The sequence below is a fragment of the Aythya ferina genome (genome assembly GCF_964211825.1).
Source record: "Aythya ferina genome assembly, chromosome: 20".
Classification (NCBI taxonomy): domain Eukaryota; kingdom Metazoa; phylum Chordata; class Aves; order Anseriformes; family Anatidae; genus Aythya; species Aythya ferina.
The window spans coordinates 2,670,825-2,687,301 of NC_140318.1; the positions used below are offsets into that span (position 1 = coordinate 2,670,825).

Genomic DNA, 16,477 nt, shown 5'->3' on the forward strand with positions numbered 1-16,477 from the left:
TTAGTGTAAATTCAGTTTTAATAGCGTTATTCCCTGAAAGACACACATCCAAAGGAAATAAGTTCTTTCTTCAGTAAGATTTTCGTGTAATGCTGTGGTAATTCTGGGGTTTTTCTAAGCTTCAAACCATTCTTTCAAGGGGCTCATTTGAATTTAACAAATGCAATATTTTGAATCTTTAATCATCCCTGCTGCATACATCAGGTTAAGAAGCTTTCCCCAGAGGTTTTGTTCCCCCATTATAATAAATGATATTTCTGAACAAGTTCAGAGACTTTATTAGACGTTACCGTATAAGCCGGTATTTCAGCACCAAGACGTAATTTGAAAGTTGATTTATTTTAGAACAAGCAAGGGATGGTCTCTGAGTGGTGATCTAAAGAAAACAGCAAACTTTCAGCTGCAGCACGTGCAAGGTACTCACGTTTTATTACATGTACGTTCCTCTGGCAACTCACAAAAAACAAGTCCTGTTCTCACTGCACTTCTGGTGTATTTGCCCTGAGAGTTTGCCTGAGCTAAAGCCTGGATGTCATGCGCTTCTGTCAGACAGCAAGTCGAGGCTCACTGCTTTCATCCCGGAGTTTCTGAAGGCCACGACAGAGGCGGATTAAATTGGGATTAAATTACCTCCATGTTGTGAGCGCTGACGGCTGCCTGGGGAGAACCTCGCAGGATCTGGCACATCCGCGCTCCTGGGTGCTGCAAGAACGTGTTAAAACTGAAGCCAGGGTCAGAATCGCCATCCATAGAAAATTTGGGTCTTGTAACAAATGTGTAACACAAGGAAAAACTAAAGGTGAGATGAATTCAACTCTTTTCTCCCATTTTTAATGCTCATTCTTCATAAATATATAAATAACTATATATGTGATTCAACAAAAGAACATCTGATGGATGGAGGCGAGAACAAGGATTCGGTTCTTTTGGCTTTAACGTACTGAAGATGCATTTTTAGACATCTAAAAAACATACTCATCAACCACAGGAACATCTCAAATTATTTCAAAGCGTCCTGAAGAGCGTTATATAAAAGTTTTTAGACGCACACACACAACACCTCCCCCACAAAACACCTCCCAGATTTCTCAGTCCTGCACGTGTAACACCGCAGTAAAATGGGTACGAAACCAGTCCCCAAAACCCTCTTTGCACCTCGCTGTTGGGTGGTGCCCTTTGAGTTCCCCAGAACAGCAGCTTCGTCTCAGCTCCTGGAGTTCAGCTGCTGCCTGCCACCTCGCCCACTACATCCCCTGCAGATATTTAGTGCCATTTAGTACCTGGCAGCTTCTCCCCACCATCACCGCCTTTAATCACACCAGGAGACCCCAACCACCTGCATCTCACTGAACTGCTAAAAATGAATGTAAAACTCTAAATAACAGAGCTGCTTAATTAGGAAAGCGTAGCATGAATAGCAGCTTCATATGTAAGCATAACAAGAGATTGGCTATTCTAATTTAAGAGTGAAGAAGTAAAAGCCTGGCTGTCATCCTGCTGTCAGGAAGGACGCTGGATACCCAACCCCAAAGAGAGCAGGGTCCAAGGGAAGGCACCATATCTCGTGTGCCGTGTTTAAGTGGTGCTGGTAGGGGATTGTTGGAGGTTTTGTACTGCCTCTTGTGTCAGACTTGAAGAAATTCAGAAATTCAGGTCCTGAGAACTCATTCACATTTCTCTGCCCTTCCTCTATCCCCGAAGCATCGGTCGCAGTGACAACTCCCAAGGGAGGAGCAGTTCGGGTACTCCTACCTTCCCAGGGTAACAGGGAAGAAAGGCAGGTTTATTTTTCTGTGCACTCAACCTTCCTACAAGACCAGTGTTGAACTGTATGAAGGCTTTCAAGATGAGTAACTATTTTCAAAGCTTGGATTATTCTTGGTTGAAGGAGGGAGCATGATGAAGATGAGACACAGACACATCAACCACAAAAGCAGAACAGCACCCGTAAATAAATACACAATACACTGAAGTATGAAAGTTTGAAAAAAAGAAGTTGCACTTAAAAGCACTTTAAAGATGTACATTCTTGTATTTATTATTAAAAAACAAGTAAGAAACTGAGACGTCAAAAGGCAGATTCACGTTGTTACTGCTCTCTGTGCTGAGCTGAGAGGCAACGCAGCCAGCGAGCTGCAGCCCCCTTCCAGGGAGCGCTACAGAAGTCTCTGAAGGTTCAGGGAAACAAAACACTTGTTTTCAGAAAGCTGGTGAAATTTATTTCCTTTCTCCTGTCAGGAGGCACAAGTTGGTACCGCAGCTGAATCCCAGCTCCCATCCTCCCCTCCTGACAAAACTCTTGGGAAGGAGCTCAGTCATTTAAAGTGATTTCACTAGAAACAATGAGAAACACGATATATCCAGAATTTGGGAAAGTTAACATTAAAAACACTAACAAAGATAGTCATGGTCCTGCACTCACATTTTATCTCAGCCTGACACTGAGCACATTTGACATTCATAGCAACAGATTGTGCAAAACATTTTGAAGTCTATGAATTATTCTCCCTTCTACAAAGCTCGGCCTGTTTGCCTACACAAAGCTCTGCTCACACCCCCACCAAGTCAAGGTTATATCCTTCACGAACAAGCTGCCTGCCTCTTGGACTGAATTAATGCACCACGTTCCTTACCAAGCTACTAAGGATTAACACTTTTTGGTAACTGTGCTCTGCAGACTACGTATGTGTCAGACCATTTAATCTCTTCTCTCCTTCCCCTGTGATCCTCGGAACTCGATGCTGCCTACAGATGAAGGGCTCCCAGCTCCTCTCCTCTCCAAGCAGATGTTGCCTCCTGTTGCTCCCAGCAGTAAACGGAACCACATTGCAGCAGGGGGAGTAAGGACATGACCTAGCACAAGACCCAGGACACTGAAGGTGCCATAACCTTTTTTAGTCCTCTTTCTATGGGCAGCAAGATTTCAGTCTGCATGAAATACAGAAGACTAAAAAAATCATGTTACAATTTTTTTTCTAAAAACTACAAGAACTATTTTTCAATGAAAAAAAGTCAGTTACAGAAAATTATTTCTGAAAGCCTCTTGGTCAAATTCTTGCACATTTCAATCAAGGTCAGGAGAACGAAGCTCTTGTTTAGGGCAAGTTATTGGAGCTACTTGCAGGTGAAGCTTTGTAAGAGCGTAACTAAACACAGAATAGCACATCTTTAAAGCATGTTAGTTCTTTGACGGGATGAAGTGTCACAACAACAAAAGGTACACATGAAATAAAAAGGAAATCAGTTAATGAATTTTATTAAATTTCAGTGCTTTCATAAAATAAATATGGTATATAATATCAAACAGTGAGAAATAAAGCACAAGCATGAAAAGCATGGTAACAAAAGTTACACACACGATGGTGTTTAATACTTAGCACTTTAGAAACCATAAAGCCTTTAATTATTTACAAGCAGCAAACTATCTAACATAATTTACAAAGTTGCAGCAGCCTAGTCAAGAAGTACTGGGAGGGGAAAAAATGGAGAGACCGCAATGGAAGACCTTCACTTTGCTCTACCTAGTTAGTTAGCACTTTATTACGTACCCTATTTTCTCCTTATGTACATAACTCGTTGCAACTTCCATTACTCTCTAGGTTCAATAATTACACTGTATTGTATTTTAGAGCTCAGTTCATCTCTAGGATTGGTGTAGTGCCTTCTGCACCGAGCAGGTATTTTCAAGTAACACTTCAAATAAAAGTAAACATGTGCAAACCAAGGTTACGAACCTCCATGACCCTCAGGTAGCAGTGTCCAACCGGATGGAGCAGTCGCACGTTAGCAGATTAAGTTATGCAATAGCTACAGAAAGCTACTCAGAAGTCCAGCCCGGGCAAAAAATGGAAATGAGATTGTTTTCTTTTTTAAATGGAACTGAACTGCAAGTATACCCTGTTACCACAGACAAAAATTTAATCTGCTGAAACACAAAGATGTTTAAGGTCATAACTCAAGATTTAATATTTCAACATGAAAAGAAATCCAAGCCATTCGACTTATTTGGGCTTTTGAAACAAATGCAAATGTCTCTGTTTAAAAATTGCTTTTAAATGAGAAAAACAAATCAATAATATATTAATATATCACCCAAAATAAAAAACATACACACTCTTCATTTTAGAGCATGCTGCTCATTCAGAAGAAAGACAGGACAAAGAAAGTAGAATTACATTTCATGATGTAATAAAAACATTAAAATTTGTGATCATTAAGTGCACCATCGTACAGGATTAGCGTGCTCAGAGTGGAAATGTTCTATACCTACCAGGATCCATTTTTATTAAAGCAAACAAATCTTTAGGACACTACCTGAAACTGAAATCGATAACAACTCTGCTCCATTCAGCTTGCCTCAAGTTTCAGTCAGGCATGTTCCAGCCAGTAGCACCTGTATGCCTCTTCATGATTGTATTCCAGAAATCTTTAAATTTGCGAACAATTATTTTTTTTTTTTTTTATTTTTAAAAAAAGACTGGCTTTTGCAATCCTTGCAATGCTTATCCTAAACAGATACTGCAAGTAAAACTGTTCTGAGCAGCACAAGTTGGGGCATTTTTCAGAAATCTGAGAGCTGGACTTACGTTGGCAGTAGATACAGTACAACAATTTGATGTATTAAACAGTTCCTCAAAAGGGTCTGAAAGGAAGATTTCCCTAAAGACTGTTTAAAAAACCAAACCAAACCCAAAACACTTCACCCAAGATCTGTTCAATCTTCTACTGAAGTTCAGAGCTTGCCAACTTTAAGAATGACAGGAAGGAGGAGGGAATGAGGCGGAGAGGAAACAGAACTAAATTCCCAATTTGTACCGATGAAAAGCTTCAAGTAAAAGGAAATCCACTTGTTAAAGATCTTGCTACATGCACAGTCCCTCATCAGTTGAAAGCCACAGTAGTTAGCATTGGGTGTAACAGCAGATTTATCATTTGTAAAAAACACCGACAATGTTCCTTCATTCTTAATAACTTGCATCCATGGTTTCTGTTTAGAAGCTTCTTAAAAAATGTTTATGGTTCTGCACATTTCATACCAAACTGTAGGGAAATGTCTTCATTTGCTGCAAATCCACTCAGCAATCTTCTCCCCAAGAGCTCAGTGTCATTTGCGAGTCTGAGTCTTCTTTGGCACTGCAGGTCGCTTGGCTTGCCACAAGTGGTTATGAATAGTAAGAGCATCCACACTGACAGACATGGTTTTGGCTGGAATTACATTAAACTGTTTTCTATCTGAACTGTACTTATAAAGTTTGTCAATCATTTTCTTGGTGATGCTCTTTGGCCCTGTTCCAGTCAGCTTGTAGATTTCTTCAGTGTCAGGATAGTAGCAATAAAGTGCTCTGAACTGGCAGCCAGCATCACGGAACAAAATGATGTAGTGGTTGGCATCGCATTTTTCAAGTTCCTGCATTAAAAATAAATAAGCAAACATACACACAAGATTGTTCAGTGAAAAATCTCACCTTATGCCCTGCTTTCAACTTTCACATACAGATAAATAAGTGTTAAACTTGTTTTGAAACACCAGACAGTTACTGACAACATTCCTCATTTCACAGGTACATTTTGGGAAATGGTATTCACTGCAGTGCATCAGTAGGATTACGAAGGGAGTACTGCAGACAAAATTACTGTGAGTGCATTGATGATTTTATATTTTATTGCTTACCTCTAATATTGAATTCTTATGTGGCTCGTTCACTTTTCCAGCAAGACAGCAATGAGATATAGCATTGTGAATAATCGGTTTGTTTGATTTGCTGCTGGGTTCCTTAAATAACTTTGGACCTAAAGGAAGATAGATCAGTAACCTTCATTTGCCCAACGCTTATGAACGTTAAGATTTTCTTTCATCAGAGGTATATAAAAGGTAAAAGGTATTGGTTTTTCTCCAATAACTTACTTTTAGATATTAAACAGAACAAATTAGGCTTGACAACTTCCCAGAAGTTACAAATCACACCAAACATATCAGAACTTTTTATGGCCTGCTATTTGTAACCAACACTCAAATAGTCACCTGTGTATTCTGCCACTGAAGCAATGGAAGATGCCGTTGAAGCGTTCTCCCAGTCTCTTTCTGTGTTTCTGCTAGGATTTCTGCTCAGTATTGGTAAGGACTCCATCGATTCAACTCTGTTGGGGAGTAACAGGGAAAATAATTATGATACGCCAAGTGCCAACCCCCTGTCAAATCTGCCCTGAATGAACAGATTATTGTCCCTCTTCCTCCTCAGAATTGTCAGACTGTCCCTGTCAGATTATAGAGGCAAAATTTTATTATTCGTTTAGGAAAAAGCAAAACAAAACGTCAAGTTCGAAACAGACCATCAAACTTGGCAGCCACATGAAATAGAACATGAATTCACCTAATTATTGTTGTGCCTCTGTGATGGCAAACTGAAGTAAACAACAGTGAATCCCAACACTATTTAATAACAGAGGCTTAACCTTCATTTATTTTCAAATATCTTTACCTCTGGGATGGCGTGCCACCAGAATGTACGCTTTCAGGTTCGGTTGTTGCTGCTGAGGCCAAAGACAGACTGGAACCAGACTGAGCACTACTTAAATTATCAGCTGCAAAACAAAAGATAAAATGTGAAACACATTCTGTTAAAGCAGATTTGCAGACTCATTGAGAACAAACAACTCAAAATTCTTACGGGTAGAAGAGCACTTTGTCCCTGAATCACTGTAAGATTCCTCACGATGGACCGACTTTGGCCTGGGTTTCTTGGGCTTTGATTTGGGCTTTCCAAGTCCCTGCTCCTCCAAGATTTGTTGCTGTTTTTTCCTTAGATATTCTTGCTTGATCAGTTCTCTACGAGCCTTCTCTTCTTCTTTGCGTATTCGGTCCTCTTCAGCTTTGCGACTGAAAAACAAACACAACGTTTAACATATAAAAATTTTCCTCATCTTAAAGAGGAGAAAAAGTATCCCTTCCCACATTATTACCGAGCTTCATCTCTTTTTTGCTCAACTTCAGCTTCCAGCTGCTGTTTCCGAATCCGAGCCTCCTCAGCTTTGCGCTGCTGTTTTAAAAGGAACGCTGCACGTTTTTTTGCCAACTCATCTTCTGCTTTCTGTTCGTCCTGCAAGATTCATAAGGATAGAAAGCTTTAAAGAATACAAGAAAATACATTGAACTGGACATCACAGAATTGCTGAGGATTCCAGAAAGATTTTTAGGAAAACATAAGCTAATGCTTTTGGAAATCCTTAGTTTTAGGATTGACAAGCGTAAGTCAGAAAAACAACCTTGAATTTTTTAGTGCTTAGGAGAACTTTGACGTGAAGCTTTCCTTTAACTCCATGAGAAGAAAATATGGTCGCATCTTACTCTGACTTGTTTTAATTACGCTTACCCAGCAGAAAACCTCATTAAACTGCAAAGTATTACGGAACTACAAAGTTGCCTAGGATAGAGTATAAATAACCCCAGCATAAATGACAACCTTTAAGTCATTCAATATGAATCACACTACACAAGATTAGAAGCCAAATTTATCGAGGTTGACGCTGCCAACCTGAACTTTTTTGAATCAGAAATTCAAAAAAAGAAAGTCCCGTCATGTCAGCACATCATAGATATTTATAGTAATCACTGCTAAGCACAAATAAAGACACTAAATGTTTTGATACTGGTGCTGGACTAGAACAGCAGTGATATTTAAAAAACATCCAACCCAATATTATACGGAATACCACCAGACTCTAAAAACAAAAGCTGAACAAGCCTTTTCCCAAGCCAGAGTTGGGTGTGAAATGAGATAAATTACTTAAATTTAACACATTTTTATCATGACATCTACACTCCACCATCACAAGACAAAAACAAGAACTGCACGAAAGATGACAATTTCTTCCAACATTGCCTTTGAGCATCTGATTTGTTGCTTTTACCTACAGTCACCCAACTAAGTTCCCCATTAAAGCCCTTGACTTTTTAGGCTGCTAGCCCACTCAAAAACCAGAGAAGCTCAGTTGCAAATGAACAAAAACCCCAATTCAGATGTTCAGCTTCCAGATAAGTTTTAAAAATTTCTGAAAGAACGTGGGCAGGTTTTCTTTCAGTTGCTGCAGGTTCACAGAATGCTCGGATTTCAAAACGGTAAATTCTTCTCATTACATTCAGTGATTTTTTTTGTGCTAAGTATTAATAAAATATTTGCATGTTTGTCTATGTACGTTTGTCTGTTACTCACATAGAAAAAAATTAAGGGAAAGAAGAAAAGCAAGGTTAGTCCCAGTTCCTAGTGAGGTTAACAGGAGATTGCTCTCAATTTCAGGAGACTGATTTCATAGATTGTCAATTTTTTTTTCCTCTGCAAGCAACTCTTTTCAAATGCACTTTTTTAAAGTAATAGTGTTGCAACCAAAACATTCAGAAGATGCAAGAATGAAGTGGGAAAAAATTCTAATGCTGGACAAACACGTACAAATAACAAAACATACAAAGGTAACATATTTACCTTGAAGAAAAATCCCACACCAGCCTTCTGATCACCTTCACTAATTATATCTGTAGAGCTATCCTGGTTCTCGAGTTCTCCTTCATCTGGAGCTTTTAAGTCAGACAAATCTACTTCAATGAGATTAGCCTTGCTTCTCAGTGGCTCATCCACTGGGACGTTTTCTTTTCCTGAGCCATCAGAAGAATTCAACCCTGTTTCTTTGAAGCTGTTATTCACCTCCTTGCTCATTTCCGAAATGATATTTTCATCTTTGGAGGTGGAGAGAACAAGTGCCCGTTGATTACTCTCATCGTGAAGTCTATAGGTATCAAAGAAACACTTTTCTTGAGAAATGCTTCCCTGATCAGGACTATTTTCCAAGCTTATTTCTGTTGGTGTCTTTGACAAGCTATTGGATGAGAACGGTCTTAAATGTGGTAATGTTTCTAGGCTTTGTGTTGGAGTTTTAACACGTGCTGAGTTTTGTTGTCTGTCTTTAGGGACTTTCAAATCAGATGGTCTTCCCGATCGAGGATTCCTTCCTTGACCAAATCGAGGTGGTTTACGAAGATTGTTCATTCCAGTTGGTGAGAGGGGCTCAACAAAATGAATCGATGGTTTTACCTTTTGGTCCTGAGTATTACTTCTGGTTCCTGGCGATGGCACTGTTGGAGATTTCATAAGTAGTTCCTGTTGCTGAGAGATCTTTAATATAGCCTGCTGGAGTGTGCTGATTGTTTCATTTAGTTTTTCAATAGAAAGATCACATTCATTAATATCTACTTCTGTAACACTGTCTTCTAGGAGGGCAGCAGAAATAATTTTACTTTTTTCCAATTCATGGATAGCAGCAGAGTCTTTAGGTTTATGTTGCTCAACAAAAGCTAAGCTTTCTTGCATTTTTACTTTTGCCACTTCTTGAGCATCGTTCAGCATTTCTTCCCTCTCCTCCTCCTTCACAAAAAACTCCTCAGACTTGGAACTCAAAGAGACTTCATCCAAATCTTCACCATTGTGCCGAGGATATTCTTTTGGAAAATGTTCTGGTTTAAGTGGTTGCGGAACATCAGGAGATTTCCCTTTCTTAACAACATGCAAGAAAGCTGCCTTGCCCAATTTTAGTCGCTGCCTGGCTGATAAGGCTTCCATCTTCTTCTTCTGAGCTTCTATTGCTCTTCGTTTCTCTTCCAACTGCATATGAAGCTGCACCAATTCGGAAGCTAAAAGATTAACATTATCTTTATTTTGCCTGCTGGGGCTTTGTTCTCGCTTCTGTTTCCACGTGGTCAGCGGTGCTGGACAGCTTTCTGACCCGTCCGGCGTGGTCTTTTGCGAACTACTTGTGCTGGACTTTGTTTCATAGCTATTAAGCCTCTGAAGCTTTCGTTCTGCGAAATTGGTCATTCGGACACTCCCACTAGCCATTGACACACTGCTAACTTGAGAAATTGTGCTCAGACATGGGCTGGAACGTCCACTTGCATCGTCCTTATCTTCATGTTCTTTTACCTTCATATCTTCCTGCAATTTTGCAGATTCTTCCTCACCTATGTATTTAGCGACTATAGGATGGTCATCTATGACTACCAAGTCCTGTTCAGTGTCTTCTATGTCTAAGAGATCTGAATCAGAGTCCTGTCTCACCATAGTCCATGTAGTATCTGGAACATGCGAATTAAGACTTTTCACGTAACTTACGTTGACTTTACTTGCTATGTCATCATCAGATTTAGCAGCGTGAAGAAAAAATCCTCCAGTAGGTTGATCCTGAATAGAAGGATCTAAACTGCTACTAGCCAAAGGTCTGGAAGCTTCTAACCCTGCCTCCAGCAGTGCTACTGAGTCTGCAGTACCAGAGTCCGCAACTGAAGTGAAATCCGAACTAGAAATTGGAGTAAAAGTCCTATTGAGATCATGGTCACCATGACTGCTGCTTGTTTTCTTGCGGATCAGAGGCAAGTGTCCCTCATTTAATCTCTTTGTTATAAAACTCCTTTGTTTCCCCTCCCCACATTCATCCTCTTTATTGATTATCTGCTTTTCCTTTGCTGGTTTTAGAACTGCAGGCATTAAGGGCTCCAAGTAAAAACTGTCTGGTTTGCTTTCTAAAGTCTCACTATTTATTTTTGGAGACCATGCTGTTGCAACAATGCTGGGTACCCTGGCTGACGCATTCTGCAATTCAAGATCACCACGGTTTGGCCTTTCTTCAGATTTGATTATTGCAATAAGCTCTTCGTCTTCATCCTCAATTTCAACATTGTTCAGCAAGCTCTTCCCGTTAGTTTTCATTGACGGAGGATGGGGCTGGTTTTTGGGAGTTACATTAACAATATTTGAAGCAAGACTGTCTTTGCTGATTGATCTAGCCAGACTAATGCTATCACCAGATCCAGGGTCCACATCAGTACTGGCAGAATGATGAAGAGCAAATGGTGTTGGCTGAGACAGAGGCCTAGAAAAGAAAAGAACATGATGCTTATGTACAAGAAGTTACAAATTGTTGAATTAAGGACTGTAATAAACACAGCTAAAATTTTTGCTCCACTTAAGAAACGTAACCAGCAGAAGAAGGTGACCAGCAATGGTAAGCAACTTCCGATACTTAAATTTTTAACAGTGCCTAATGAAAATCATGTTTAAAGTATTTTCAGTTCAAACCCTAAATCCAGGCATCTGTGAAAATGCCTTTTTTTTTTTTTTTTTTAAAGAAAAAAAAGTCTTAGGCCAGGAATTGATACCATATTACTACAATGAAATTGTCACAGTATTGAGTATCCTTCCATTAAACAGCATTGTAGTACTTAAAAGCACCCATTACCTGGGTTTCTTCTCCGGCCATGCAAGAACTGAACCTCGTGGCTGCCCATCAACACGGGTCAGAGAATTAGAACGATGTCGATGACCTGAAATATTTTTAAACAGTTAATGTTTTAGAAACCGTCTTTCAAATAGGAGTTTCATTTTCTTTTATAGCAAACCAAACACGTTGCTCCACCAAGAGATGGCAGCAGAAAACAGATTTGCTGGAATATTCAAAGAAAATAAAAGCCTAACACAATGAAAAGTGACACTGAATGTGTGTGCATATATACACACACACACCATAATATATATAGATTTTTTATACACATACAACTTTTGGGTTTCCAAGCGTGGAAGCGTTTAATTTGCTAAAATTCAAATCACACAGAAAAAAAAAAAAAAAAAACAACACAGAAAACGATACACAAATTATAACTGTTTCTGTATAAAGACTACCAAAAATGAATGTTATTCTCTTTATTTGGAAAATATTTTTTTCCCTTCGTTACTATACTGACAGGAATGGTCATTGTCTGTTGAAATGTAAATTCAAGGTAGACTTACCAGGGCTGTCTTCTCCCTGTAAAGATTTTTGTTGTTTTTGTCTCAAAGGGAGCAGTGGATGGGAAGGACTAAAGGCAGGGCTTCCTCCTTTGCCACTAATTCAGAAAAGCAACAACTTGTTAGTACAAGATTTTTTTTCTATAACAAGAGAAGAAAGCAATACAGTAGGGGAAGATACACGGGTAATAGGTAACCCTTTTCCTCCCCTAAAACACAAGATCATGTCATTAACTCTAATGTTAAAGAAATTACCTAAAGAGAAATAAAGGTTTTCACATGTAACAACAGAAAAGTACACTATTACCTGAAACCAAAGTGTTCTTACATTTTTAAATAGTGACTTTAACGTACTGTTATACAAGCTACATTTTAGAGACAAAGTAAAGGCTGAAATAACTTACTAGTTCCCCTCAAACTTACTTCAGCTGAAAAGCTTTGTGAGTGACCTGCTTGTACATTAGACCAGCGGGGTTTTTTTGTTTGTTTGTTTGTTTTTAAACCAGCACTTAGAGAATATGGCCAGTGAAGATGAGATGCTTGGACAATTTTCACATTTCACATTTTCTTCAAAACAAAAATAATTATTTCTTCTATAACAGTTGCGACATTTAGTGGTGAGGCTTACTGGAATTTGCTAAAGATTGAACATAACAGTGCCAGGTATTTCTTTGAGCTTGAGAATATTTTACAAATTGAATAAATTCAAATTATGTGCAGAAAATTTGTAGCAAAATTGGAACATTTAGCAGCAAAAATTCCTATGTTACCCAAATGGAAGCATAAATTAGAAGATTAATCTAAACAACATGAAAGCAAACTTACAGGTAGTCAGGTTCTTCAGGGTGTAGGTAGTATCTGCTGCAAGCTTCAGAGCCTGTCTGAGCTGTGGGATGCAAGTCTGCTGGAGTTGTACTAGCAGGGCTAGCCATGAAACTTCGCTTGGTTGCATTGGAAATAGGAACAGGTGGACGACTGCTCTTCTGCTGCAACACTGTTTTAACTGTGCATATATTTATAACATTAACACAACTTCTACTAACCATTGAAATAACAAAAAAGAAAAGGAATTTTTCAGATTTCACTCAAATGTACTGAAAACTTTACAATACAAAACTAAAATGAATCCTGAAATAATAACCTGCATTTAAAATATATATCTTACAGCGACCTTAATGGAAATGAAGTAAATAATTAATGGATTCAGAGAAAAAAAAAAAAAAAAATCTATTCTGCCTATCTCATTCCAAAATTTAGAACTCAAACCACAAGTGGATCTAGACTAACCTTGCTTCCCTTCTTACTGCTTTCAAAGAACCCCCAGCCTGCAGAAGGCTCAAGTAGAAACAAAACTATAAAGGAAACATCTCTGTGCAACAGTTTCACTATAACGTAAATGTTTTTAAATAACATGCTAATATTTATGAAACATTAAAAACTTACCATCTTTTATTTCCTGAATATCTCTTGGTTGTACAAAGTCTGGTTTGACATTCTCAAACCACCAGAAGAGTTCCGCAATGAATACCATGACATTAGGCTAGAAAAAAAGAAAAAAAGAACATGTCACAATAATACATGTATATACTAATGACTTACCTTTGTTTTATTTAAAAGTATATCCTTTGCTATGTTTCTTACCTTTAAAACCAAAGGAGCATACAGCATGTCCTCCAATGTGAGATAAAAGCATTTGTTTAGATACTCATTTGAGAATTCTCTCAAAAGTTGAATATTATATAGGCTGTCTGCAATTGATGTGACCTCCTTCAAACAAATATCTAGAAAGGTGAGAAAAAAAAATTTTGACACTATTCCAGTGAATTAACCCTCCATCCACCACTAATAGAAATACTGTGTACAGGAACTTCAGAGTGCTTATATACCATTCAGTATTTATTGGCTAGCAGTGACATCTCTACCTGTTAAGTACCAGAGGGACAGGAAAAGGATGGGGGGAAGAAAAGTACACAACACATTACCAATTTTGCATTCATTTTAGAATCCATATATGATTCTATCACAGTCACAGAAAAGGTAAACAGGCTACAGAAAACAAACATAATAACAAACTAAAATATAAAAAAAATAGTAGAACCTATTTTCAATCTAGATTCAATTCTAGCTTTCAATTCTAGATCAGAAATCAAGAAGGTGTTTGTATTTTAATCCACTGATTTTATGCAGATCTCATATATAACCTGACTAATTTGGTACAGATCACCACCTAATAGATGTGCTGCTTTTTTATCTGATAATGCATTTCCAGTTCAACTTTCAAAGACTTCAGAATATTTATTTAAGAAACCTTTATTACATACCATCCAGTTTCATTTGCTCTGGACAATAATAGTGTATCACAGCTAAAAGAGCAGCACCATCGCTACCATCCTTCATCAAGTCTTCAAGCAAAGGGAAGTAAGGTAATTGCCTGCTTGAAAGATGGTCTCTTCGGTAACGCACCTAAAAAAGAAAACTAGTGTTCATGTGATGCCTAGGAAAACAGGAATTCTTGTACTGTAAACTCTTTATGGTGGATCCGTTACAGCATTTTGCTTTATCTAAGTCAAGAACAGCGTACAAGGTTATATTACACTCTTCTCTCAATGGAAGCCAATTCAGAAGAATACGGTGCTTCCTCTTTAAACATTCTCCTCATATCTGGAAGCAATCCATGCTACTGAATTCTTAGCTTCATACACACGTTTTAATTTATTACAAGCAATTTCTGTCAAAACCCTTCCACACAGATGCATGAATGCAGCAGATCCAAAGAAAGAGACACAGATAACTACACGTAAACACTTAAAGCTTTGGGGAAAAGAAATTAAGATGAGCTAGCAATTTCTCACGTTACCCACATCCAGACTTGCCATCACGTCCACAGAGAGCAAAGTTTTCTTGGAGAGATGCAGAATATCTGGCAAGCCAGTATGCAATACTAACGTGCAAAGCAAAAAAAGTGGCTTCTTCCAAGAATGCTCTGCAGGAAGGCCTTTTAAAAATCAATGGCAAAACTCTCCTCGATTTCACTCTAGATTAACATCAAGTTCTTCTGCCATCTAGCCCCTGCCCCTCACGCACCATTGAGCATACCTGATGAGTATCTAAAGCCAACCAGCTAAGGAGCAAATTTTGGCTTGCTTCTTGCAATTTTTGCAAGAAAAATGTTAATGTTGATATTTAATGAAGGATCTATGTGCTAGACTAGAAGGCTGTATCCAAGTCCCAGCAGCAAAATGATGTGGCAAGCAAAAGAACAATGTACTACATAGCCTAGAGAAACGACTTCCAGTGTTGGATAACACTCCTTTTACACCGTAGGGCATTAACAACACTTAACATCTACTATGCTACATAGCTGTACGTTTGGCCAGTGCAGTAGCCAATACGGAGTGTGTATTTAACGATCAAAACAAAATTTGATTTTTACCAATGGTATTATACACTTTCCAAGACAACCTGGGGGAGCTCTCTGCACACACACACACACTCTCATATGCGTCAATTGAGGATGGCACAGGCTGAGAAAAAAATCTATTCCAAAGAATGAAGATCACTTATAATCAGAGCAGTAAGAACCTGTTTCACTTATTTACTTTCCACATCCATAAACATGTTATGTTAAGTTTCCCTGGCAAGTATCTCTAAAAGCTATATCTATATGCTAATGCTCTTTTTGCTCTCCTTTTACCAGGTGCAAATTATCTTTTTCCCCAGCCTAGAGCACTCCACAAATATGTAATGGAATGTGAATCATACTGTACCACACGAGCATATTCCACTGGTTCCAGCATGCAGTGCGATATGGCATGCATCAGATCAGGCTTACACAAAAAGAAATAGTGAGATACACGATGGCAGTTATTCAAACACAAAACAAATCAAATGCATTAGCAACATCCATTATGCACTGGAAAAGCCGTCATTAAGTCTAGTGAAGTAAGTATGCACACTAAGGTGATCTGGTTAGCTTAAAAGGTTCATCATTTATCCACTTCGTCAAAGCAAGCAAATTAAAAGACAAACTTCAGAATTTTTTTTAAATGTTAGTTGCTCCTGTATTTAAAGTAGAAACATATTTCCTTTCCAATAGGTTTAAATGGAATTTAAACCAACCACAGTCAATACTGAGATATTAAATGTAAAATCTGTAGAGTACCTCTTCTTTATTTAAGCTTTGGTGAAAACACACAATATCAAGGTGTTTTTTTAAATTATTTAATTATTTTTTTTGCCCTACTAAATTCTCTGAACCATTCAGTCTTTTACAATGACAATTCTAAATTATTCTGTATATTCTGAGGTTTGAGATTTATTTATTTATTAAATAAATGGCATTTGTATGCATTGAAGTACAAAAACAAGTGCTACTGAACTAAAAAGAGATAACTATATATGCTAAAAAAAAAATCACAGAAGAAAGAAAAAACAGGGGAGAGGTGGCACAGCATAAGAACTACTAAAGAGACTGAAAAATCATCAGTAAATCAGGATAATCTAAGGGATACTGAACTAGCAGTGAGATTATTTCTATTTATTCCTTCCTTTACCACCAGCTTGCCCAATGGTATCGTGCAAGTCAATTCCACTCCTGTAGCTACTTCTTCTACTCTCACCCAGTTGTCTCTTGAAACAAAACATCCTCCATG

General features: G+C 38.2%; 1 protein-coding gene across 3 annotated transcripts in view; it reads right to left on the reverse strand.

Annotated features, from left to right (window-relative positions):
• Positions 1–3,232: 3,232 nt before the first annotated feature.
• CAMSAP1 (calmodulin regulated spectrin associated protein 1) overlaps positions 3,233–16,477 on the reverse strand; it is a 33,812-nt gene continuing 20,567 nt past the window's right edge. For all 3 annotated transcript variants that reach the window (XM_084493616.1, XM_084493617.1, XM_084493615.1), the window contains 13 exons: positions 14,147–14,288; positions 13,467–13,606; positions 13,269–13,365; positions 12,651–12,828; positions 11,829–11,923; positions 11,281–11,365; positions 8,478–10,914; positions 6,961–7,097; positions 6,669–6,877; positions 6,480–6,582; positions 6,023–6,138; positions 5,672–5,790; positions 3,233–5,407 (listed from right to left, as the gene is read on the reverse strand). In XM_084493616.1, the coding sequence (XP_084349742.1) occupies positions 5,105–5,407; positions 5,672–5,790; positions 6,023–6,138; positions 6,480–6,582; positions 6,669–6,877; positions 6,961–7,097; positions 8,478–10,914; positions 11,281–11,365; positions 11,829–11,923; positions 12,651–12,828; positions 13,269–13,365; positions 13,467–13,606; positions 14,147–14,288 (4,161 nt within the window). In that variant the 3' untranslated portion in view covers positions 3,233–5,104. The remainder of the gene's footprint in view (positions 5,408–5,671; positions 5,791–6,022; positions 6,139–6,479; positions 6,583–6,668; positions 6,878–6,960; positions 7,098–8,477; positions 10,915–11,280; positions 11,366–11,828; positions 11,924–12,650; positions 12,829–13,268; positions 13,366–13,466; positions 13,607–14,146; positions 14,289–16,477) is intronic.